The 25,693-nt window shown below is 39.4% G+C and overlaps 1 protein-coding gene across 3 annotated transcripts in view; it reads left to right on the top strand.

Moving 5' to 3' along the window:
• Chuk (component of inhibitor of nuclear factor kappa B kinase complex) overlaps nucleotides 1-25,693 on the top strand; it is a 36,629-nt gene that overhangs the window by 2,036 nt on the left and 8,900 nt on the right. For all 3 annotated transcript variants that reach the window (XR_004943295.1, XM_036170061.1, XM_036170072.1), the window contains exons 2-16: nucleotides 1,519-1,613; nucleotides 3,437-3,551; nucleotides 5,053-5,122; nucleotides 6,797-6,885; nucleotides 7,983-8,072; nucleotides 8,206-8,330; nucleotides 8,510-8,617; nucleotides 9,247-9,382; nucleotides 14,678-14,872; nucleotides 16,502-16,604; nucleotides 17,281-17,404; nucleotides 18,062-18,213; nucleotides 20,696-20,757; nucleotides 23,018-23,127; nucleotides 24,756-24,805. Coding sequence is in view for 2 of the 3 variants with exons in the window: in XM_036170061.1 (XP_036025954.1) it covers nucleotides 1,519-1,613; nucleotides 3,437-3,551; nucleotides 5,053-5,122; nucleotides 6,797-6,885; nucleotides 7,983-8,072; nucleotides 8,206-8,330; nucleotides 8,510-8,617; nucleotides 9,247-9,382; nucleotides 14,678-14,872; nucleotides 16,502-16,604; nucleotides 17,281-17,404; nucleotides 18,062-18,213; nucleotides 20,696-20,757; nucleotides 23,018-23,127; nucleotides 24,756-24,805 (1,624 nt within the window). In the remaining variant the exon portion in view is untranslated. The remainder of the gene's footprint in view (nucleotides 1-1,518; nucleotides 1,614-3,436; nucleotides 3,552-5,052; nucleotides 5,123-6,796; nucleotides 6,886-7,982; nucleotides 8,073-8,205; nucleotides 8,331-8,509; nucleotides 8,618-9,246; nucleotides 9,383-14,677; nucleotides 14,873-16,501; nucleotides 16,605-17,280; nucleotides 17,405-18,061; nucleotides 18,214-20,695; nucleotides 20,758-23,017; nucleotides 23,128-24,755; nucleotides 24,806-25,693) is intronic.

Raw genomic sequence — 25,693 nt, 5'->3', positions numbered from 1 at the left:
CATCTCCAAACATATGCAGACAGAGATGATGTATGTAAGTTATATGTAAATACTGTGCATTTTGATGTAATGGACTTGGGCATCTCCAGGTTTCAGCATCCTCTGGAAGTCCTGCATCCCGAGGAGCAACTTCACAATGTTCAAATACATTGGGTAAATACTGCATATACCAGTCCTTTGCTTGGAGAATCATAATTCAAATTAGGAATCCAATTTAAAAGCTCCAAAAAGTAAAGAAATTAACTTAGTGTTTTCGAACTTTCTTCCTGCCTCAATGTTCCAAATAGCAGGGACTATAGATTCATATTACCACACCCAACTTAGTTTCATTTTTAAAAAACAGATCTTTTTGTTATTGTTAGGCAACTGTAAACTTCCCCAGAGAATAGTCTCTGTGAGAAGATTGAGTTTCACAGAGTAGGTGGAATATAAACCAAGGCATTGAAGGATCTCTTGTGGTTGGGACCTATCTAGAGTAGATGACTTCCTGTCTTATTCCTATTAGAAATTGGGGCTGATTGTCTTAGCTGTGCTGGAGTCTCCGTGGTGGCAAACATTTATATAGGTTGTAACTACTCTCAGATACCTATCTTTAACGAAAGTTGAAGGGAGTGAGCACTGTGGTAAAGCTAGCTCTTTGTCTCCATCAGCCCCCAGTCCTTGCACTGGAAACTGCCTTGCCTTCAGCCTTCTTTCTCCTGGTTCCTAATTCAGACTCTCCTAGCTAAGCTAAGCCTTGCTCCCCACTTCCCCTTTCAGCCCCTGGAAACTGCTCTTACCACTAATACAGCTTTTACCACACCTCTGGCTGGTATCAGAAATGTCACATCTGTGAAGCTCTTTTGAGCTCTAACGCAGTATAGCCTGTTTGGTTCTAACTGCATTAGAATATGATAAAGGCTGGCTGTTTCCTGAAATGTGCATAGGATAGTTTTATTTTCGGGCAGAATTGGTGAAATGACTAGTCACAGGCAAGAGGTCTTAGGTTTGTTTATAGGTATTCCATGTCATTTGAAATGCAGAGGTTAGGACCTAGTTTTGGAGGTTTTGCATTAGACTTGAGATGAAAACTATTTCTTGCTTTTTAAGGTTAGGGAGCCCTGATTGCTTTCTTCCTTCTGGTTATGCTAGAGTTTGGGGTCCTTATTTCTTGTCTTGACTAAGCTTGGAGAAGGAGACCTTGGAGAAATGGAATCGTTGTACATTTCTAGCAGTACGTTTGGTCTAGCGGTAGTTCTGAATTATTAAAAGTATACAATCTGAAGAGACCTGTTGTAGGGTCTGCCTCGGTCAGTTTTTGCTTATTTATTATGGTGTATTTGACAGCTTCAAATCATTGATTTAATAATGTTATGGTTCATGTAACTAATGGTGGCTAAAGAGAGCTGTGGATCATATGTTTAATTAGTAAAGTTAAAAGGAGTGTTATTTTCCAGGGTTGATATTTCTTTGATTGTAAGTAAATCTGTACAAGAATCTAATTTATTTATATTTTTATTGGTTTTTCTATTTTGACAGGAACTTGATATCAAAATAGCAATTAAGTCTTGTCGCCTAGAGTTAAGTACCAAAAACAGAGAACGATGGTGCCATGAAATCCAGATCATGAAAAAGTAAGTGGGTGTTGTGACTTATTTCTTCAGTTCTACAGCCCACTCAAGTTTCAATAGTAGGGAAAGAGACCAGGGGTCAACTCTTCTCAAGATCTTTCTGGTAATGTGATTTTGTTATTGAATGCATGTGTTCTACTGTAGGTAGTTTTATCACATTATGGCTAAGAAAGTTATAATTTAAATCAGCTAAATAACGTTCTCAACCTGGCTCTTTAAGTTTTTCTTCTGTATATTGAGCAACTTTATGATTAGTATATGCATGTTTATTTCTTTTTCTACTTAACTTTTATTAAATAGTGAGTCTATTGTTTTATAGACAGTTACTCCAAAATTTCATAGCTCAAACTGTGACTATTTAGTATCTAGTTTATGGCTGAGTTACCTGTGCTTTGAGTTCAAGGCCTCTCCTGAGACAGCTCAAAATGTTGACTTTAGGGCTGCAGTTATCTGAAGGCTTGGCAAAGGCTTGAGTATTAACTTCCAGACTCACTCACGTGGCTATTGGCCAGAGGCAGTAGTTCCTCAGTAAAGGAGTCTCCACAGTGAAGTGCCCGTGCTTTAATGGCATGACCACCAGCTTCCCCAGAACGATGGTTGAACGGGGAGAATAAGGAAAAAACCTGATATGTCACTTAGGAAGTTGCCTTAGAAGTCATATTCATTTTCCCACTGCATTCTGTTAGCAGTGCGTCACTAAGAGTAGTGTGTATGCTTAGGGAGAACAGAACAGAACTTTTGAGGGGACAGTGGGTCTGTTTGAACTCTAACGGTGTGCTTCCATAAGTAGTGTGCTTTACAGACCATCCTGTGGTGGTCCTCACAGCTGGGTATTCGAGTGTCACCCTGGTTTGTAGACGAGAAAGATGAAACACAGTCCTACAGCTGGTGCTGCATTTGAAACAAGCATTTCCTGACTTTAGTCTGATTTAGTCTCATTTTATTCTGGCTTTCACACTTGGCTATGTGGCAGGATTACCAGGCAGACGTACGATAAATTCTCAAACCCCCTCATGCACTTGTCTGCTTAGTTCCTGGGACATGAGACGCTACTGTTTCGGGCTCTATTACATTGTGAGGATGATCACAAAGATGATACTAGATTGTTACATTAAACAAAAAGAACTATGGGACTGGAGAAAGGGATGAGCAGTTAAGAGCACTTACTGCTCTTGTAGAAGATCCATGCTCAGTTTCCAGTCCCCACACAGTGGCTTATAACCATCTGTAACTCTATTTCCAGCGGGTCCAGTGCCCTCTTCTGACCTTTAAAAAAAATTTAAGAAGGGTTGAAGTCAGTAAATAATGTGAGTCATATTTATTGAAAAAAAAACTGTATTTGTATTTATATTTAAAACGGGAAGGAAATGTCCAGATTGTGGTTGTGGGAGAGGCAGTGTGGGCTTTGGTGCCAGACTGTCAGGTTTAAATCACCCTTGAGAACAGACTTGCCACATGGTCCTACGTTAACTAGCCAATGTGTGCTTCTTTTATCTCCTGGGTGACACTGTTAACAAATAATCTTGTATTAAGATTATTGTGATGAGTAAAACAGTTGATACATGTGAAGAACATATTGCTTGGTACACAGAAATACAGTAATAGTGATGGTACTTTTAGGTATATTTTCCTTGTAAAACTTACTTATTTTAATTAGACAATTCAGAAATTAATAGCGTCTTAGCCTTATTAAATGCAGTAAATCAGAATTTAGAAATTTGTGAATAAAACCAGTCTTATCTCACTAGTTAGTCCCCAGTTATCATTCAAATCCAGTCCCTCTTCATAGGAAAGCTTTTCTTATTGTAATGTTTTCTCCTTGTTAGGTTGAACCATGCAAATGTCGTAAAGGCCTGCGATGTTCCAGAGGAATTGAATTTTTTAATTAATGACGTGCCTCTTCTGGCAATGGAGTACTGTTCTGGAGGAGATCTCCGGAAGGTAGTGTGGATGTTTGGAGATACCGAAGTAGTAAATCACAAGCATTAGCAGTGTCTGATCCTGGGGCCCGATCATCGAGACTAAGGATAGACAACTCTATCCCGCCACCTGTTCTGTAAATACACTTTAGTTGGAGCATAGCACTGTGTACGTTTATGGCTGCTTGTGTACAGCTCTAGAATTGAGTAGTGTGACAGAGGTATATGGCTTCCATAGCTTGAAGTACTTAATGTTTGGCTCTTTCCAGAAAATACTTGCTAACCGGCCTTAGTGCTTTCTGTTGTTGTGGTAAAGACATGACCAAAAGCACCCTGGGAAAATAAAAGCTTATACATGTCCTGATCACAGTCCATCATTGAGGGACACCAAGCCAGGGACTAAAGTGGAAACCATGAAGGAACAGTGCTTATGGGCTTACTCTCCATGGCCTGTTCATTCTGCTTTCTTATACACCCAGGATCGACATCTGCCCAGTGGCCTGGGCCCTGTCACATCAATCGTTAATCAAGGAGATGTCCAATAGACTTGCTTACTGGACAGTCTGAAGGAGGCGTTGTCTCTTTTGAGGTTTCCTCTTTCCAAATGACCTCACTTGTGCCAATTGACAAAAGCAAATAAACTAATCATTACATACACCCTAGGTTTACTGTTTGTTCTCAAGACAAGGTCTCACTGTGTACCCCTGGCTGGCCTGATACTTGCTTTGTAGACTAGTCTAGCCATGAGATCTGCCTGCCTCTGCCTGTGACTGCTGGGATTAAAGGCATGTGCCACTGTGCCTGGCTTGGAACATGCTTTTTTATTGCCATTTCCAAAGTGGGACTATGTTAGCCTTTTTAAATAAAAATACAACATTTATGAGGTTTATTAAAAAGTTGTCTTTTGCCGGGCGGTGGTGGCTTATGCCTTTAATCCAGCACTTGGGAGGCAGAGGCAGGCGGATCTCTGTGAGTTCAAGGCCAGCCTGGTCTGCAGAGTGAGATCCAGGACAGCCAGGGCTACACAGAGAGACATTGTCTCAAAAAAAAAAAGAAAGAAAGAAAGAGGAAAAGGAAAGAAAGAAAACAACAACAAAAGAGTTGTTTTAAAATTTTTTTTTTCTATTTAATTTTAAATGTATCTGTCTTTGTCAGTATTTTTTAATTTCAAGTGCAATTGCCCTTGTATTTACATTTTATGAGCCTCTCATGAAATCACTCATCCTCAGTATGGATTTGGAGACTTTTTTTTCCTCTTACATCTCTTGTCATTGTTACTATTTTTGAAACAGACTTTCAGTGTAGCTCATGTTGACCTTGAACTCATAGTCTTCCTGCCCCATCTTCCCATGTGCTGGCCTTATAGACATGTACCACATGCCCCAACCCTTATAATTCCTTTATTGTGACTTTTTCATTTGAATATTCTTTGAGAGTAAGTGATTAATATGTGTTGCTGCTGCTACTCAGCAATAGTATAAAATTGTAGACTTACTTGTTTGTTTATTTTTGTTTTTCTTTAGCTACTCAACAAACCAGAAAATTGTTGTGGACTTAAAGAAAGCCAGATACTTTCTTTACTGAGTGACATAGGTATGTAACTAATATTAAAATGTCATTGTGATTTAGTAATGTCCCTTTGGTCCACAAAAACTTCTGTGTACTGCTTAGAAGTTAAGGAGAACTGTTTGTATACTCTATAAAGCATGTAGATTTTTAACATTTATAAAAAATTACAAAACAAAAAGCTGGGCAGTAGTGGTGCACATTTTTACTCCCAGTAACTCAAGAGGCAGAGGCAGGTGGATCTCTATGAGTTTGAGGCCAGCCTGGTCTACAGAGTGAGTTCCAGGACAGCCAGGGCTACACAGAGAGACACTGTTTCGAAAAACCAAAAAAAAAAAAAAGAGAGAGAGAGAGAAATCCATTTGTAATGATGTTAGTTAAAACTAATACATTTTTTGGCATTTGTTTCTATTTGGGTTTTGTTTTGTTTTGTTTTTTGATTGTTTTTTTTAGCTATGTATCTTTGTCTAATAGATGTTCCAATGAGAACAACAACAACAAAAATGGTGTGAATAGCAGTCATTTTATCCCCTCTCACACCTCCCCATAACACTCTCATAGTAGTTTTGTTTATAGTGGAGTTACATCTTTTGAAGGATAGGGCCTCAGGTTATCTTGGGATGAAATTCTCTTTTTAATCAGAATTACTACTGAAAAATCCCTAAAGTAACTATGATTTAGACCTCAGAGAAACCTCAACAGCCAGACATGAGTTCGTGTGTGTGTCTGGTGTTGCTGCTCTTCCTAGGTCACGGGCAGCAGAGTCTAGGAATGGGATTTAGGTTGGAGGAAAAGGTTATAGGGCTTACAGGTAGTTTCTCACGAATTAATTATTTCATTTGCTTTTAATGTTGATTTCAATAAATTAAATGGGTCTATGTTGTAATTTTTCAGTGTTTATTTGATGTTACTGAACATTTGGTGAAGAAAACCTGAACTACTCTAATGTTGGTGATGCACTTTTGATGGATCATATTAATGTGTGTGTGGGGGGTGTGTTGTTGTATGTGCAGTACGTGGATGTGATTGTTGGTGCACACTCACAGGAACATGCATGTGGAGGCCAGAGCAGCATGTCAGATGTTCTGTTTTTCTGCACTTGATTGTTTTAAGACAGGGTCTCTGACTCAACTCAAAGCTTAACATTTTGACTAGGCTGGCTGGCCAGCCAGCTCTTGAGATAGCCTCTCCCTCTCTCAACTCTGCTAGGGTTATTGTTACACACAGCATTCCTTGCCTTTTATGTGGGGGTTGGGGATTTGGACTCAGAGCCTCATACTTCCCAGAGCACTCACTTTTACCCACTGAGCCATCTCCAAGCCTCTGGACATATAAATTTATGCATCAGTGTAGAGCTGTGCAAAATGTGAGGTAAAAACTGAATGTAGCTGGACATGGTGGCACTCACCTTTAATTCTGACACTCGGGAAGAGAGGCCGATGGATCTCTGTGAGTTCAAGACCAGCACACCTACTAGTGAGACCCTGTCTAAAAGAAAGCTGAGTGTGCTGGTGCGTATCTGCAATTCCAGCACTTGGGAGGTAGAACAGGAGGTTAGGAATTGGAGGTCATCGTCAGCTGCATAGGGGATTCATGCCAGACAGGCTACACCAGACCCTGTCTCACAGACACTAACAGTAAAACAAACAAAATGCAAGATGATTTTCTGTTACTTCATAATACACTTGAAATTTTATTTAGGATCTGGGATCCGATATTTGCATGAAAACAAAATTATACATCGAGATCTTAAACCTGAAAATATAGTTCTTCAAGATGTTGGTGGGAAGGTAAGTGAAACCTGAAGACTGTTTCATGCCTGTTGTTACAGTCTTCCTGATATATTAAGTTTTTAGAGATTTTAGTGTCCTTATTAGTTCTATATACACAGTACTGTATAAGTTTTCTATTGCAGTCCTCACTGTATTGAACTGTAGGGACTTTTTAAGTTTATTATTTATTATTATTATTGTTGTTGTTGTTGTTGTTGTTGTTGTATGTTATGTATATGTGTACCTCATGTGCTGGGGAGGTACAAGAAGAGGCATCAGACTCTCTGGGACCAGGGTTACAGACGCTGTGTGGGTGCTTGGGATTGAATTTGGGTCCTCTGCAAGAACCAGTGGTGCTCCTGACTGCTTAACCAACTCATCTGCAGCCCCTCAACTAGTTTCAGGGTTGAATTTTTGTCTTCTCTACAGAACAGTGGCTCCTTAGAAGCTTCTGTCTTGCTCATCGCTGGACTAGGAATGTTGATCTAATTGTGTAGGAAAGTGCCAGAGGTGAATTAACTTAAGATGATATGGTTAGCCAGGCATATTACCTGACATCTGTAATCCCAGCTTTTGGGAGGTTGTGGTAGGAGGGTTGCTGTAAGTTTGATGCCAGCTTGGGTTACAGTGGAAACCCTGCCTCAAAGATGTAACAGCAACAAAAAGATTAACACAATTAGTGAAATAGTGATCAGACCATCAAATTTCACGCTTTTATGTTGTTCCAGAGCCCAGGTTCTTTACCATCTCCTCTCCAGTTTTATAAAAACATTATTGCCTTTCTTTTTTCAATTACATTTATTTTTTTATTTTGTGTGCATGAGTGCATGCCTGTGCTGTGACCTGTGTGCAGGTCATGGGACAACTTGGCATGGTTTGTTCTTCTGTGTGGTCCTGGGGATCAAATTCAGGTCATCCGGCTTGGTGACAGGTACCTTTATCAGCTGAGCCATTTCAATGGCTCACCTTTTTACTGTTTGCTATGTTTAGGATTGAACCCTGACCCTATACATGCAATGGGAACAATCTGTCACTAAGCTACACTCCCAACCTTCCTCTCTTTTGCAAATTTTTCAACAATTTAATATATATATATTATGTCTTAATATTCACAGATAATGCATAAAATAATTGATTTGGGTTATGCCAAAGATGTTGATCAAGGAAGTCTCTGTACATCCTTTGTGGGAACGTTACAGTATTTGGTGAGACAAAATTTCTTTGATTTGGTTATTTTAAATTCTCATTTTTATTTCTTAAGGCAATGAATATAGTAGTTCAAAACAATAGTAGCTCTTTTCTTTCAGTGTTGGCACTTAAAGTACTTTCTATTTTAAGGCCCCAGAGCTCTTTGAAAATAAGCCGTACACAGCCACTGTGGATTATTGGAGCTTTGGGACCATGGTGTTTGAATGTATTGCTGGATATAGGCCTTTTTTGCATCATCTGCAGCCGTTTACCTGGTAAGAAATGATGAGAACTTTGGCATAATTAGTGGTAATAGAAAAATTTAGTTGTTTCCTTTTCTCTTTCTATAGTGGTGAAACTGTCTTTTAACACAGAATTGAATAACATTAAATGGCAAGAGACTTTGAGAGTATTTGTGATATCAAGTTATCAACTAAGTGTCTTGTGTTTCTAGGCATGAGAAGATTAAGAAGAAAGACCCAAAGTGTATATTTGCATGTGAAGAGATGACTGGAGAAGTTAGGTTTAGTAGCCATTTACCTCAACCAAATAATCTTTGTGGGTAAGTGTTGAAGATCAGGCAGTTTTGAGAATGGTGGTTACCTGTTTCAAGTAGCATTATTTAGTAGACCTTTGCATGAGGATGAAAGCATTGTCTGTCTGTTACATGAGACTTATTGAGCATGTGAAAGGTAGTTAGGGGTGGAGATGTGGCTCAGTGGTACAGTGCTTGCTTAGCATGCTTATTGGCTTTGCTTCCCAACACTGCCTGGGCTGGAGAGGAGAGTGGTTAGTGTTACTGAGGAACTCAATTTTAAATGAGTCATAAATACAAATAACACCGTGATTAGTGATTATCCTATTGGGCAACACAGACGTTGTGGAACTGAGAACCACTGCCAATCAATGGATTGCCTTAGATGCTAAGAAAACCCAAAGAATGAAGAAGTAAATGGCTTTCCTGAAGATTGGAGTTGGACTCATCTTTTGGATTTGCCAGTCACAAAGTGACGTGGGGATTTGGGACCGTTTTTATGGAAGAAATCTTGTTCCTTGTCATTACATGAATTAATTGAAAGTAAGATATAAATGGTACTGATAAGTCATGGGCAAGGAAATGGACAAACTGTGAAGTTCCCTGTTTAATTGGAACATAATGGTATTTTCACACAGTTTTTGTTCATTTTTCAGTTTAATTGTAGAGCCCATGGAAAGCTGGCTGCAGTTGATGCTGAACTGGGACCCACAGCAGAGAGGCGGACCTATTGATCTTACTTTGAAGCAGCCAAGATGTTTTGTATTAATGGATCACATTCTCAACTTAAAGGTCAGTTTTAATGGGTTGCACTTTAGAATACCTGCATTGGCCTTAACAGGTTGAAAATGAGTGTAAATTTACTTTAGCGATCTTTTCCTGGTATCCATTAAAAATGAACAGTATATCCTAAGAGTGGATGCTTTATTTCTTTAGCTAGGTTTTTCGGGTGTCTTCGGATGGTCTGAGTAGCCTTCTCAAGTGTCTTTGGGATTTCCCCGTGCTATATCGATTGGTGCCATTACCACTTCCCTCATTTAGATTGAATTGTCTGGCTTTGGCTTGGTGAGGAAGGCTCCCACGTGGCTCATGTCCATACTCTCTTTGCTGCTGAAAGGCCAGCCTTCGGCAGGTCAGAGGAACTGCAAAGGAGGTGTGGTATCAGCAAAACTGCATACGCACACAGGAGACTCTTTTCTGAGGGCCAAAGATTAATTCTTCATCTTATTTTTCTCTCTGCTGGCTGTTCTCACTCTGTTCTTTTTCTCTTCTGTCCTTTTATCGTGTTGTCTTCCTTCCACATCTTCCCTGGTGTTTTCTTCTTCTATTCTAATTTTGCTCTTACCCCTAAGAAAAGATTACCTGATAACCACAAGTTACATATTATCCAAAAACAAAATAAAACCTTTACACAGGAAGAAATCAAATTATGATCACAAGTTACATGTTTTTCTTAGGAGCCCACAAGTAGTTAAAAACATTTTTATTTGTATTAATTTCCTACCATACCATCTTCACACGAAAGCAATGATTCTTTTATAACTGATTAACAGGGTTCTAAGGTAGCTGAGTCTATTTCAGCCGGCTCCTTTGTACTGGCAGGCAGCTGTCTGCTGTTTCCGTGTAGCAGATTCCTGTCCTGTTTCTGCTCTACAGAACCTTAACCAAGTGGTCTTCTAGGTACCCATCTGCTTTCTTTACACACAGTAGGATCATTTAATTTCCTTTTACAACTTTGTTTTTTCAAGATGCATGCTGGGGCCTGTGATTAGTTCTGTAAGCTACATGACCAAGGAACTCAGGCCTAACCTTGGGTATAGGGACATAATTGTTCTTTTTAGTCATCAGCCTGTTTTTCCACAGGCAGAATTCAAGGGTCTATAATGTATGAAACTTCTTTGTTCTTATTTCCCATCTTCTGCAAATCTCACATCTAACAAAGGGGAAGTTGACTTTTAGCCTATTTTTGCCTGTTTTGTATTCTTATTGGAGTAATTGGCAGAATAACTTAAACCATTTCCCTAATCATCTTCACTAACTGTCCTAACCACCTGTATCTTTTAGGCAAACTCAGAAAGTCCAATTAAATCATAGATCTAACTAGTCATCATTGCTTGTGTAAAAATCATCTTCATTATGATCTGCAAGTAAATTCCCCAGTGAGGGCTGGGAGGTGGTGGCACACACCTTTAATCCCAGCACTTGGGAGGCAGAGCAGGTGGATCTCTGTGAGTTCGAGGCCAGCCTGGGCTACAGAGCGAGTTCCAGGAAAAGTGCAAAGCTACACAGAAAAACCCTGTCTCAAAAACCAACCAACCAAACAAACAAACAAATTCCCCACTGAGGAGTGGGGTTTTCCCAAGAAACAGTCACACTATACTAGATACAGTGGGATCCTTTCCTGTAGTAATCGCACCATGCCAACTACAGCAGGCACATGGCGGCAGCAGGCAGGAGGAAGCACAGCAGAAGCAGGGGCATTCTGGAGACAGTCCTCCCGGGGCTTTGCCTCTCCCGTGCAGCCATCATGACTTGGTTATCCTCTGGGTTATACCCATAAGTACCATTGCTGCCTGCAGCTTGAGCCCCTGCCATGGCCGCTGGCAATGCTTTCTCGTCGTCCTGCAGTCGATGCAACATGAACTTCTTGTCTTCTGAGAAGGTGTTTTTAGTTGTATGTCCAAGAAACTAACCCATTTCCTTTTCCTTGCCAAGGTACATTTAAACTGATCGGCTTGTAACCAGCACGATGTGCCTCATACCTGTTCTCTTATCCTCCCCTCCTTCAGTCAGGGCCGTACAAGTAGTCACGAAGTATTTTCTGTTCTCTAAGATTCTCACCTCTTGTTTACAACTCTCTTCTTAGATTCTCTTCCTCAGTGCTGTGTTTGTATTATTATTGGTTGTATATGCTGGCATTCAGGACTGAGAGGGCATGTGTCAGTTCTCGGTACATATTTATTGATGTGAATGGGAGGTATAGATCGTTCTGTTATTTCCATGTGCCTGGAAACGGCTTCGTGAGCATGCTTTCCTATTGACAGTGCAGCAGAGCTTCTTAAACTTGGAACACTCTTTGTCTGAGAGATGTTTGCCTGGCTAGAGAGTACAGGTATACACAATACATGTGAACTCAGACATGTACTCATAAAGAATTTTATGTTAAAATAATTCTTTGATAAATATATATAATTTTATCATTTAGTAAAGATTAAAGAAAATTTGCATATTAATGAGATGGATTTACTTATTTATTTTACATAAAAAATTGAATCTTGATAGGCTAGGCAGAGAACTTCATCAATGATTTCAGAGTTGATTGATGCTTTGGTTTTATCATAGTCATTGCTGAGAATGCTTCTTCACATAAATATTCAGAAGTAATTGATGAACATTGCAGAAATTGAGAATTCTGTTCTAATCCCAAATCAAAATCCATGGAATAGTTTTTTAAATGAAATTAAAACAGCAGTTTAAAAAATCAAACAGTCTGTAGTAAATACAATCTAAAGACACATTAATTTGAGACATACTTGCTGGGGGGCTAATGGTTGAAAATGTTAAAAATTTTTGTTTTCTGTGATTAAACCATTATGCTTTTGTGTAAGAAGATTATATGTACAGTAGAAGATGCTGCAGTCCATTGCATGCAGCTACCTAAGATCTCAGCTGAGATGTTTCAAGAAGCATTCATTGACTTCATGTTCGGGAAGGGCAGGCGCAGTGCAAACTGCATGCCGTTCTGTTCAGAAGCAAGGCTACAGTGAAGTCACGCACTGACGGCTACTGCCAAGAATGCTTCGGAGTGATTATGCATTTGATTTTGAATTAACAGTTGTGCGTTCAGAAACCTTTTATGGTGCCAAATTCTTCATGACCTGGACATTCAGTTATAGGCTTTAAAATCAGATTGAGAACTTATAAATGTGTAGAGACTAATGACATGCCCTATTCAGTAAGATTTTGAGGGCATATTGATACTATTCTTAACTGACTCTGAAAAGATCTGGCTTCTTTTTTATTTTTATTTTTCCAAATAATTTCTCTGTGTAGCCCAGCTGTCCTGGAACTATAGACCAGCTAACCTGAACTCAGAGATCTGCCTGCTTTGCCTCCCGAGTGCTAGGATTTACAGGCATGCATCACCGCACCTGGCCTGATACTGGCTTCTTGATTTGGTTTTCTTGTATTGTGCCAAAGAAAAATCATTCCTTGGTGTGTACACATTGCAGGGCTTGGTGAGCCTCTTAGTTCTGTGTTGTCTCTAAAAATATTTGGTTCTACATAACTGGTCTACTCAAGTTAAAGTAATTGTAACATTACCCCTACTTTTTACAATAATTGTTTTTAGACTTATTTTATGTGTATGAGTGCTTTGCTCAGATGTCTGTGCAGCATCTGCATGGTGCTTAGTACTCATCTTCTTCTCTAGTCTGAAGGCTCTGAGTCCGTCTCATGTTATTGGTGATTCATAAACTTCCAGTTTGCAACAACACTGTTTACCTATCAGTGAATTTGAGCAAATATTTACCTTCTCTTTATTTTGAGTAAATTGATATTTCTCAAAGCATCGATCTTAGTAGGTTGTGCAGAATAAGGAAACTGGAGTCCTGTTTGTAGTATTTGGGAGGGTTTAAGTTTAATTTCCTCGGCTAGAATTAGGACTGGATTTTGTAGAATTGGAGTTAATAGGGGAAAGAGAAGAGTAGGAGAGATTTCTAGGCAGGGGATACAATGAACAAAACACAGAAGCATGAACTATAAAACACTTGGGTGTTAATGGACATTTTCCTAAGGTATCTTGAGATACAATATTCCAGGAAGGCATGCTGTCTTATGTCATAGCAACAAAGTAGTTGTTAAAATATTCTTCTTTAAGAAAACACTTCAGAGAGTCTAAGTAGATAAGTATTTTCCCAACTATTATGAAAAGCTTAAACATAAAAATAATGACAAAACAGAAGTATTTCATTATTCTTCAGTTCTGAAGAACTAGCTCAGCTGTTGAGAGTATGTGTTGCTGTTATAGAGGACCCAAGTTCAGTTCCCAGCATCCACATTGGACAGCTCACAAACTACCCATAACTCCAGATGCATGGGATCTGAAGCTCTCTTCTAGCCCCTGAGTGCACTCGCCCATGCTCACATTCTTAGGCACTCTCTTCAGCCTTGTACACACACACACACACACACACACACACACACACACACACACACACACACACAGAGAGAGAGAGGGGGGGGGCTTTTTTTTTTTTTTTCTGTTACCATTAATTATGCCAAAATTTCTCATCCATTTCTTTGACTGAATCTGTAAGTGAGTATGAGACTGTTCTTTCTGTCTTTGGACCCCTAGGCAGACTACAGTTTTAGGGTTTGGTTGCTTTGGGAGAATAATAATGCTTTTTCCTGTTGAAAGAGAAGCCCATAATTTCTGTCAGATGATTGTTTTGAGGCAACACATGATAGTTAAGAGTTCAGATCCACACTCTACCATTTATCAGCTGTGGATCCATAACAAATTTTTCACCTTCTTAGGAGCCTCATTTCTTCTTCGGTTAAAAGGGGGATTAGAAGATTGAAGTATTGTGGTGCTGTGTGAAAGCTCTTTACTCTGTGGTTGGCATTTATGAGAAACTTCATAAAATCTATAATAATATTAAGTAACTTTTTTAAACTAACATTTCTATTTCTTGATTTTGTGCATCCTTAGAACTTTGGAATTTTATTAGATAAAACTAATATCTGGCTGGGCATGGTGGCGCACACCTTTAATCCCAGCACTGGAAGGCAGAGGCAGGTGCATGCTCTACATAGTGGGTTCCAGGACAGTGGAGAGACCCTTTCTCAAAAAACAAACAGAAAACCCAGAAATCAAACCTTATGTATTTAAGAAAAACAAATTTAAGTCTTTGTCTTGTAAAATGTCATTTTTGTAATTAAAGAAGATTTTATTACTTTGGAGGAGTGAGCTTTATTTAGTACAGAAGTAATGCCTGTTGCTTAGATTCTCCCTTTAGTATCTTTCACAGAATTGTTTATGTAATAAATGGTAAATAAACACATTTTTTTTTCTTATTTATACAGATAGTGCACATCCTAAATATGACTTCTGCAAAAATCATTTCTTTTCTGTTACCATGTGATGAAAGTTTTCATTCACTACAGTCTCGTATTGAGCGTGAAACAGGAATAAGTACTGGTTCTCAAGAACTTCTGTCAGAGACAGGAATTTCTCTGGATCCTCGGAAACCAGCCTCTCAGTGTGTTCTAGATGGAGTTGTAAGAGATTTTTTTTGTAGGGATAAGGGAGGGCTGTGGATCGGGGTCTTGCTGTATAGCCCATAATGGCCTCTAATTCACAGTTGTCTTGCCTAAGGGAACTGGTACCACAGGCCTGAGCTTCCTGCACAGGTTTTTGTCTTGTTTTCAGTTGACTAATATTTGTACTTATTTATGGAGCACTGTATACTAAATCAATACACCATGCAATGATTAAACTAAGATAAGCATTTCATCCCCTTGACTATTACCATTTCTGTGTTAGAACTTGCAAACTCTTTTCCTTTACTTATATTAAAATATATAACTATTATGTAGACTGGAGTTAACTCTGCTAAGCTGTAGAAACTGTGGCTAAAAATTTAGATGCATACATACACAGTTGGGTATAATGGTACATACCTTTGATTCCCAGCATTTGTGAGTTCCAAGACTAGCCTGGTCTACATAGTGAGTTCAAGGCCAGCCAGGGCTATGCAGAGAGACGCTGTCTCAAAAAAAAAAAAAAATTCTTATAACCTTTCATTTTCTTTCTTCTTATAGATGTATATATTGTGTGCCATATAATTTACTCATTCAAATTAATTCATAGACTTTACAAAAATAAATTTTAATCAGTATAAAATATTTCTATTCCTCATGTCTGTTAACTCTTACATTTCCATTCTACCCATCCCATTAATCTACTTTTGATCTCTGTAGATTTGCATGCATGTATGTGTATAGCTATGTGTTTGTGTAGGTGCATGTGTTTATGAGGGTGTACATGTACATATGTGTGTCTATGGAGACCAAAGGTCAACCTCAGTCACCATTTCTTATTAATAATCATCTTCCTTGGTTTGAGAAAGGTTCTCTCATTGACCTAGAACTTATTGGTTAGGCTAAGCTGGTGGAATCATGAGACCCAACTGTTTTTTTGAGAAAGAGTCTTCCTATGTCTGGCCCCTCACCCTACCCTGTGTTTTGATTACTCTGGTACCTAATCTTTTCCTTTTGTATTTGTTCTTTGGGCTTTTAGTTGCTAAAACTAGAAAAATTTTATTGTCTTCTGTTTTTCCTAACTTTTTAAGTTAGCAGACAAAATGATGGGTTTTGTTATGGCATTTTTAAAAAAATTATCTATTATGTATACACACATCAGAAGAGGGCACCAGATCTCATTATAGATGGTTGTGAGCTACCATGTGGTTGCTGGGAATTGAGCTCAGGACCTCTGGAAGAACAGCCAGTGCTCTTAACCTCTGAGCCATCTCTCCAGCCCGTTATGGCATTTTTATGCATATGTATTCACCATAGTATTTCTTATTCCTCTCTCATCCATCTTGCCCTTCTTTTCTTGGTCTTCCTATCCCCAAACAGTCCTCCTGCTTCCTGTCACACAAACCCCATTACCCTCTTTCCACACCTGCTATATTGTCCTTTTGGGTCTGGTGGTCACTTTTCACTTTGGCCCCATATAGCTTTTTACTAACCCTTAGGCCTTATGTCTATAAATTATATGTGAATGCACATTGACTTTGTTCATTGCATTTTAAAGAAGGAAATCTGGCATGTTAGGATTTGTAAAATCTAGAGTTTTCAAGAATCTTTTCATTTTAATTGTTTTTTTTTTTTATTTTTTTTCAGAGAGGCTGTGATAGTTACATGGTTTATTTGTTTGATAAAAGTAAAACTGTATATGAAGGACCATTTGCATCCAGAAGTTTATCTGATTGTGTAAATTATATTGGTAAGTAAAGTCCAGCTAGTTGGCTGAACTTTAATCTTGAAATTACATGATTAGTAAATATGATCTTTTAGTGTTTGGTTCAGTATCTCCTAGTTGAGGTTTCTATATGTGGTGGTGATGGATTTAGTGTAGTATGAAAGGTATAAAGGTAGATTTTAAATTGCCACTAGACCCTTCACTTGGCACAAGGCTTCTCTTCCTGAGGACAGGGCTCTACAGATAGGAAAATGAAAGTCCACTATGGGTCAAACCTACTTTTTAGTGGTCCTTCATTATATGTGTTCAGATATTTACGCACAGCTTATCCTGTAAATTTGATGAAGCTGAGCTGATGTTCAGGAGATGATACTTTTTAGGAATGGAAAAGACTGGTGGACTATGGAGGAGATGGAATTTGATCCAAAGCTTGAAAGAAAAAAAGAATTTGGGTTAGCAAAGAGGAAAGAAGGCTTCTTGGCTGGAGAGAAGCAAATTTAAAAGAAAAACATACAGGAATAATCTCGAGCTCTTTGAGAGAAGTGGTTATATCATTCATACACACAACCCTTATATCTAGAGCCAGGCAATAAAGTCTTTTTAGCATCTATGGGAATAGTGTTTGGAAAGGAAGTAACAAAGAATGAGCCATAATATCTTTGAAAGTAGCTTACCTCCCTTATTACCATTTTGCTTATAGTTCAAGACAGCAAGATACAGCTTCCAATCGTACAGCTGCGTAAAGTGTGGGCTGAAGCAGTGCACTATGTGTCTGGGCTAAAGGAAGACTACAGCAGGCTCTTTCAGGGGCAAAGAGCAGCGATGTGAGTGGCTCTGTGTGTTTAAGCATAGTGCTATGTGCATCATGTACTCAAGAAGTATTCTTGCCAGTTTTCATTGAGCAGGATTGGGTACAAGGCTAAAATATTGAGCATTTTTTAAAAATGTGTTGATGTGCATGTGAATGGATGCACATGTGGAAACCAGAGGTTGATGTTGGCTATCTTTCCCTTATTGTTTTCCCACCTAATTTTTGAGGCAAGATCTCTTACTAAACCTGGAGCTTACTGTTTCAGCTAGACTGAATGGCCCATGAGCTCCTAGGATCTGCCTGTCCTCACGCCACTGTGATGTGACAAGCATACACTGCCATGTACTAAACTGAGGTCCTCAGCATGCAAGGAAGCACTTTGCCCACTGGGCCATCACCCTGATTCCATTGAAATGCAGTGTTCTGACCAGACTTACAGATTTCTTACTAATGATCTAAAGTCATTTAGTAATGACTTGAAAATAGTGGTTCCTCAGTGCCTTAGTAGAAGATTGTTTATCAAAGACATCACAGGCAGGAAGTAGGTCAGCTGGTTTTTATAACTTGATAATAGAAACTTAGGTTTTGGAGTTTGGATACTGTATGTTTGCAAATTGTTATTCAATGTTTCTGAATGTTGATGATTTTGTTTTGTTTTGCTATGGCTTAGGTTAAGTCTTCTTAGATACAATGCTAACTTGACAAAAATGAAGAATACTTTGATCTCAGCCTCACAGCAACTCAAAGCTAAATTGGAGTTTTTTCACAAAAGCATTCAGCTTGACTTGGAGAGATATAGTGAGCAGATGACTTATGGGATATGTAAGTGTCTGGCTATAATGTATTTGTAAGAAATGTCTAGTCTCTCGAAACCATCTGCTCTTTATCTTGTTGACACATAGCCAGTAATTAAAATTCACACCAGAACAACACACAAGATCACTTAAGTTGTCAACCATTTTTGTAGTGAGGGTTGGTTAGCTCTTTTAATCCCTTAGTTGAGCAGCTTATTTCAAAATTATAACAAAATTACTTAACCCTAGAAAAGCTAAATATTACAGAAGGGACTTAAGACTCTGAATTTCAAGCCTTATTTTAAAAATGCATACAGAGTCTGTACTGAGATGACGTCTTAGCCAATACTGTGTACTGAAGTGTGTGCTTCCCCCCACCCCCCCCCCCCCCCCCCCCATCCCCGCTTGTATGTTGAATTCCTGATCCTTAAGATAATGGGGAGACTTGGGAAATGATTATGTCATGGTGGAACCTAGAGCCTGAGTGAGAGTCTCCCACCCTTTCTGCCATACGGGGACACAGAAGGCAGCCGTCTAGGAACCAGCTTTATCTTGGATTTCTCAGATCTCAAAGCTGTGAGATGAATTTCTATTGTTTATTTGCACCTAGAGTGTAATGGTTTTTGTGTTCTGATTTTGTTCTTGCAGCATAGCAGCTCAAATAAAATAATAGCCAGGGGAGGCTTAAACTATTTGTCTTTTTGTAAAAAAAAAACCTCAGATAATTCCAAGATTATGGTTTTTTCCTAATCCATCTGCTGTGGAGTTCTAGCTATTGTTTTCTTACTGTACAGTCTCCTGACTCCAACCTTATCTGCCGTTAGATGTGCTCAGGATTAATTCAAATAAACTGAATTATTTACTCCATGAAATGTATCTTTTTAAGGAAGTAGATACTGTTTATATATGTACTTGAAAAAGGTATGGATATCTCAGAATAAGTGATCAGAGTATCCAGCTAGTGAATATGTTTGCTCTCTAGTGCTGTTTCTGTGTTGGCATACTATAGGCATTCTGATGACTGACAAACCCTAATTATTTCATTGACGCATCTTTGACTTGTCAGAGGCATGCTATCCAGTTGTTAACACGATGAAATAGATCTAGATGTGCTGATAATACAATGTCAGTGGGATGTTGGACAGTGACTGCCACTGTTCTGTTGCTGTAAAGAGACACCATGAGCAAGGCAACTTATAAAAAATATTTAATTGGGGGCTTGTTTACAGTTTCATAGGGTGAATCCATGACCATCATGGTGGGAAGCATGGTGACTGGCAGGTTGGCAGGCAGACATGGCCCCAGAGCAGTAGCTCCATAGGCAGGAGGCTGAGAGAAGACAAGACTGGACCTGACATGGACTTTTGAAACCTCAAAGGCCACTCCCACTGACAATTCTTCCCAAAAGGCCACACCCACACCTGCTAATCCTTCCTAAACAGTCCCACCTGGGAACCAAACATTCAGATATATGAGCCTTTGGGGGCCATTCTCATTTAAATCCCATAGAGATGCTAAATTGTGGGGAAAAGCATATATAGACTGTCTTATGAGAGAACAGAGAATATTTCTTCTAACAGTTACATTAATGAGAACACTTGGAGTAGAGGGAAGAGTCTTTTCTTTTTATATGCTTTTATAGTTTTTATTTGTTTATTTTTACTGTACTGAGGACTGAACCTTGACCTTAATATTGTTGGTTTGTTTTTTGTTTTTGATACAAGGTCTCATTTTGTAGCCCTAGCTGGCCTGGAACATAATCCCTATGTAGACCAGGCTGGCCTCAGACTTTCAGAGATCTGTCTGCTTATGCCTCTGAAGTGCTGGAATTAAATGTGTGCACAATCACATGCAGCCAAACTTGGAGCCTTGATGTATGCTAGGCAAGTCTGCCACTGAGCTATATTCCACATTTAACTTTTCTCAAACATGTTTATGTATTACTTAAAGATAATTTTTTTTTTTTAGATGAAAAAACTATATACTACTCTCCTAGAACTCTGTGGCTTAAAACAGCATAAATGTAAAAACTCAGATTTTTCAAGGCTAAAATCCAAAATCAAGGTGCTGGCAAAGCCATGATTCCTCTGAGACCTGCAAAAATTCCTCCCTAGCTTTCTGGGATTGGCAGCCATGCATGGTGTTCTTTTTGCTTTATAGCTTTAGTTGCCATGCATTCTCCTTTTGTGTTTCTGTGTACCCCTCTTCCCAAGTCTGTCCTCTCTAAGGACGCTGGGAAGAGTCACACTGTGGTAAGGGCCTAGCTTAGATCAGTGTGAGTGTGTACACAGGTGATTAGCTCTACAAATGACCCTGTTTCCAGTAAGCTCACCTTCTAAGGCGTTGGGGCTTAGGAGTATACATATCCATTTGAGAGAGACACTTCAACCCATTGTACCTTTGATACTGATACAGCAAGGAAATAGCCAGGCTAATGTTTATAAGACACAGCTGTTTCAGAGGAAACCGACTTAGACTTGATTTTTCTTTTTCTTTTTTCTTTTTTTTAGCATCAGAAAAAATGCTGAAAGCATGGAAAGAAATGGAAGAAAAGGCCATTCACTATGCTGAGGTAAAGTCATTGATCTCACTGTGTGTACTTAATGTCTCCATTAGAAATTATTTTTGGTTTGGCATAGAAAGAATATTTATCATTCCTGAAATTTAGACAAATATTTAGTATGTGCTTTATATAGAGGAAGGTAGGAGTTTAAAACCAAAGGCTTTCAGCAAACTTTTTAGCTTCACTGAACTCCAGTTTCCATATTATATATATTAGGGGCCGTGTAGGGGCAACCCATTCCTATTACTCTATGTTTTGCCACATGGCTTCGTGGCATTACCCGTTCTCTCACATCTTGCTTCTCCTGGCGGCTGCTCACAGTGTCTGCCCATGGCTCCACCTTCTTCATCTCCATCTTCAGTTTGAATGTACCACCTAACCTTATTCTGCCTTGCCATTGGCCAAACAGCTTTGTTTATCAGTCAATGAGAGCAACACATATTCACAGCATACAAAAAGTCCTCCCACAGCAAGGCAGTGGTCTTTTCTAATAGGCTTATGAATGTTAAATGGAAATCAATAATAAATGGAATGTATTACTATTATTTTTCTGACTCATTTAGATAAGATGGCTTCACATCTAGTTTAAATGGGTCAGTTCTATTTATACCTGATGTTGTTCCATAATTATAGATTGTTCCCTAGGTAGCAGATTCTTTGCTTACCCAACAGTCCATGATCCTGGACTGTTGCTTTCCTTGGTGCCAGTTCATACTTACACTGAGTATGTGGGTAGGGCAGTTGGTATCGTGGGGCTGATATGTAAGAAGTGGCAGTGGTTTAGTGGCCGTTTGTCATGTGAATGGCACTTAGACTATTTTGCTTCTCCAGAGGCCAAAGCAAATACTAGTACTAGTGGACTGTGGTCAGAAGGGAAACACAGGAATAACTATGTTTTTATTTATTATTACTATTATTATGATCATTATTATTATCATTATTATTTGAGATAGGGTCTCACTGTGTAGCCCCAGCTGGTCTGAAATTCACTATGTAGACCAAGCTGGCTTGACTCACAGAGATGCACTTACTTGGCCTTTGCATCCTGAGTGCTTGGATTAAAGGTATGCACCATTGTACCTGGCATAAGGTGTTTTTATATGAAAGACTCTCAGAAGCATAGAAAAGCCCTCACCATAGTTGAGAAGCTATTAACAGTTATGGTTGCTAGGAGAGGGGGAGTCAGTCTTCTTTAAAGAGGTGGCCTTTAGTAATTTGACCATGCCCTAGTGTATGGCCTCATATTCATTAGTATATGAGCACCCCAGATTGGACCCTGTGGGTTATTTAAAAAAAGAAAAAGGACATGAAGTTGGGAGGGCTAGATCTGGGAGGAATTAGGAGGAGAATGGAGAATAAATATGATCAAAATACATTGTATGCACCTATGAAATTCTCAAAGAATTACTAAATATTGTCTTGCCTAATGTGGTGCTTTACACTATAATCCCAGCACTCAGGAAAGTAAGACAGGAGAATTTACAGGTTCAAGAATAGCCTAGGCTACATAATACCACTGTCTCATTAAATAAACGATTGGCTTTAACAAAATTACTTTGTCGTAGTAAAATATTCAGTTCTACTGGCATAACAGATCATTGTCTACCTTTAAGAACTAAGCCTTTTTTTTTTAAATTTTAAACATAATTCTTTATTGATTCTTTGGAAATTTCACATCATGTACCCTAATCCTGCTCACTTCCCAGTCCCTCCATATCTGCCCCTCATCCCTGCAGTAGGCCCCTCAAATTAATTAAAAACAAAATAAACAAAATCCCACCTTGCTCCTCCATCTTTCCAACACCTCTTCATTCATCCTAGTGACATTGGGAGCTGCAATGTGTCATGCAGTATACGCCTTTTGTCCAAACAGACCCACCAGCAAAATGTTCATTACAGTGAGTCATTGGTCTGGTTCAAGGCCTCTGGCACACCATCATCACTGGACCCTCATGAAACTCCTCTTGGATATCCTGTTGTTGCCCCGAGTCATGGTGCATAGGACCAGTCCCTTTGCACACTCCAGAAGGTCATAGATGGGGCAGCTGTTAAGGTGGGCCAACCCAAGGCCCAGGATGTGGGTCTGGGTGGTAGCTGAGCTGGTCAGTCCAGGCCATTGTGACCACCCCCTCAGACAAGGGGCAAAGCCAGTTCTAGGCTCATGCCATCATGGCCAGCTCTTTCGGGCCTGCGGTGAGGGGTGACATCACTGAACCTTGTTTTATATGGTGATAAGACTGCATTTTCTTTGTTTGTATCCTATTTTTAGGTTGGTGTCATTGGCTACCTTGAGGATCAAATTATGTCTTTGCACACTGAAATCATGGAGCTTCAGAAGAGCCCCTATGGAAGACGCCAGGGAGACTTGATGGAATCTTTGTAAGAATGTATCTGTGCTGTTGGTCTTGATTTTATAATTTTTTGTGTTGTTCTTTCTACTTATATCTGGCAGGATTAAGCCTCTGCTCATGGTCTGGCTCATGGTTTTTCTTACTCCTAAAATATTCCTATGATTTTTTTAATAACATTATTTCATGGGGAGATGCACACATCGAAAGGACAAAATTGTGAGATGGTTCTTCCATCATGGTGAGCCCAGGAATTGAACTCAGATTGTCAGGCTTGGCAGCAAGTGCCTTCACCCACACTGAGCCATCTCTCCAGCCCTTACAATATTTTAAAAGGAAACTATTTCTTAGTAATAGTGAGTTTGGGAAATAACTGTCTGAATTGTTCTTTACTATTAAAAAACAAAGTCATGTATTTTTAAAAAGTATATTTAAATTACAAATGATTTTCCATTCACTACCTTTTTGGTCCAAGATATAATCTCTTAACTCCTATTGAGGTTAATTTTCTAAGTGTCTAGATTAGAAACTTCAGGTTTTTTTCTCTATTCCCAAGCCATAATTTTTTTTCCCATTTTAATGTTTCTGGTCTGGATGTTCCATTTGTGGTGGGAGGACAGAGCAGTACACAGTACATAAACTGTATGTCTTGGAAACTAAGGTGATGGCAAAGCACTTGCTGCTCAAGCTTGAGGCCCTGAGGTTTGAATCCCCAGGACCTGGTTGTAAGGCAGGTGCAGGAGCATGTCTGCTATCCCAGTACTTCCACAGCAAGAGGGAGACAGAGGCGGAAGCTTGCAGGCCGGCTGGCTTAGCACAGGCAGCGCCACACACAGAGACCTGTCTCAGGTAGACAGCAAGGCCTTACGATCCGGGCTGTCTTCTGACCACCTCCCATGGAATAGGCAAGCATACCCACATACAGAGACACACACACAGGCACAGTTCTTTTCTTTTCCTTTTTTTTCTTTTTTTTTTCTTTTCTTTTTTTTTTTTTAAAGTCTTCTAAAGCACATTTCTTTTTTCTTTTTTCTCCTTTTTTTATTTATTATGTTTGTTTTAATTTTACACATCAGCCATGGGTTCCCCTGTCCTCTCCACTCCCGCCCCTGCCCCCACCTTCCCCCCAGCCCCTCCCCTCCATTTCCATCTCCTCCAAGGCCAAGACACCCCTGGGGATTCAATTCAACCTGGTGGATTGGACCTGTCCTTAGTGCATGAGCTGGCTGTTTGGAACCTTGGGCTTACACAGGGACACTTTGCTCAGCCTGGAAGGAGGGGACTGGACCTGCCTGTATTGAATCCTTTTTTCTTAAGCTCCATGTTTTAAGGATTTGTAGTCTTTGTTTTTCAAGACAGGGTTTCTTTGTGTAGCCTTAGCTGTCCTGGAACTCTGCTCAGTAGACCAGACTGGCCTCGAACTCACAAGAGATCCTCCTGCCTCTGCCTCCCAACTGCTAGGATTAAAGGCTTGTGCCACCACCAGGCCTGACTTAAGGACTTGTATTCTTATTATACAATGAAATGTTCTGTACAATACTTATTGATGATCCGTACTTGCTTAAAAATTGGATCTTGTCTCAATAACCAATATTACTTAAGTTGTATATTATTAGTTACTTCCACATACAGAGAAGTTTTTCTATTTCTCTTTTGTAGGGAACAGCGTGCCATTGATCTCTATAAGCAGTTAAAGCATAGACCTACAGGTAAGACACTTTGCTCACAGTATTTAAAGGTGGTTTTATATATACATCATTTTACTTATTTATTTATTTATTTATTTATTGGTGTTTCAAGACAGGGTTTCTCTATGTAGCTGTGGAGCCTGTCCTGGAACTCACTCTGTAGATCAGGTTGGCCTTGAACTCACAGAGATTCCCCTGGCCCTACCTCTTGGGTGCTGGAATTAAAAGCGTGCTGTGCAGCTTTATTTTATTTTATTTTTTTAAACTTCAGAGTAAGATCTTGTTTTGGTATTGTCATTGCAACATTTATGTCATAATAGTTTTAAATTTATAAGAACTTAAGAGAATAGAAAGGGAATGTAATAAGAATATTGAAGTAGAAAAGTTTTTAAAGTGAAGTGAAAAGAAAGTAGAGGAGGGGCTGGAGAGATGGCTCAGTGGTCTTGAGTTCAATTCCCAGCAACCACATGGTGGCTCACACTAATCTATAATGAGATCTGGTGTGAAGGTACACATGCAGGCAGAACACTGTATACATAATAAATAAATAAATCTTTAAAAAACAAAAAAGAAAGTAGAGGAGAAAAAAGAAACTCAAATAAAAAAGAAAAGGAAGGAACTGGGGCGATGGCTCAGTGGTAACGTGCTTGCTACACCACCATGAGAAGCTGAGTTTAGATTCCCAGCACTCACATAAAAGCCACAAATAGCAGCACACCCCTGCAATCCCAGCAGTACTGGGCAAGTAGAGACAGATGGCGTCCTCCTGGGCCTCAGTGGCCAGTCTAGCTGAAACGGCAAGCTTCAGGTTCAGTGAGCTACCCTAGCTCAGCAAGAAAGGTGGAGAAGCCATGGGGAAGATACTTGAAGGTGACCTTGGGCCTCCATACAGACATACCCTCCCTAACA

This window comes from Onychomys torridus, chromosome 1 (genome assembly GCF_903995425.1).
Source record: "Onychomys torridus chromosome 1, mOncTor1.1, whole genome shotgun sequence".
Lineage (NCBI taxonomy): Eukaryota > Metazoa > Chordata > Mammalia > Rodentia > Cricetidae > Onychomys > Onychomys torridus.
Note: the sequence above shows the minus strand (reverse complement) of the source record. Positions and strands in the feature narration are given on the sequence as shown.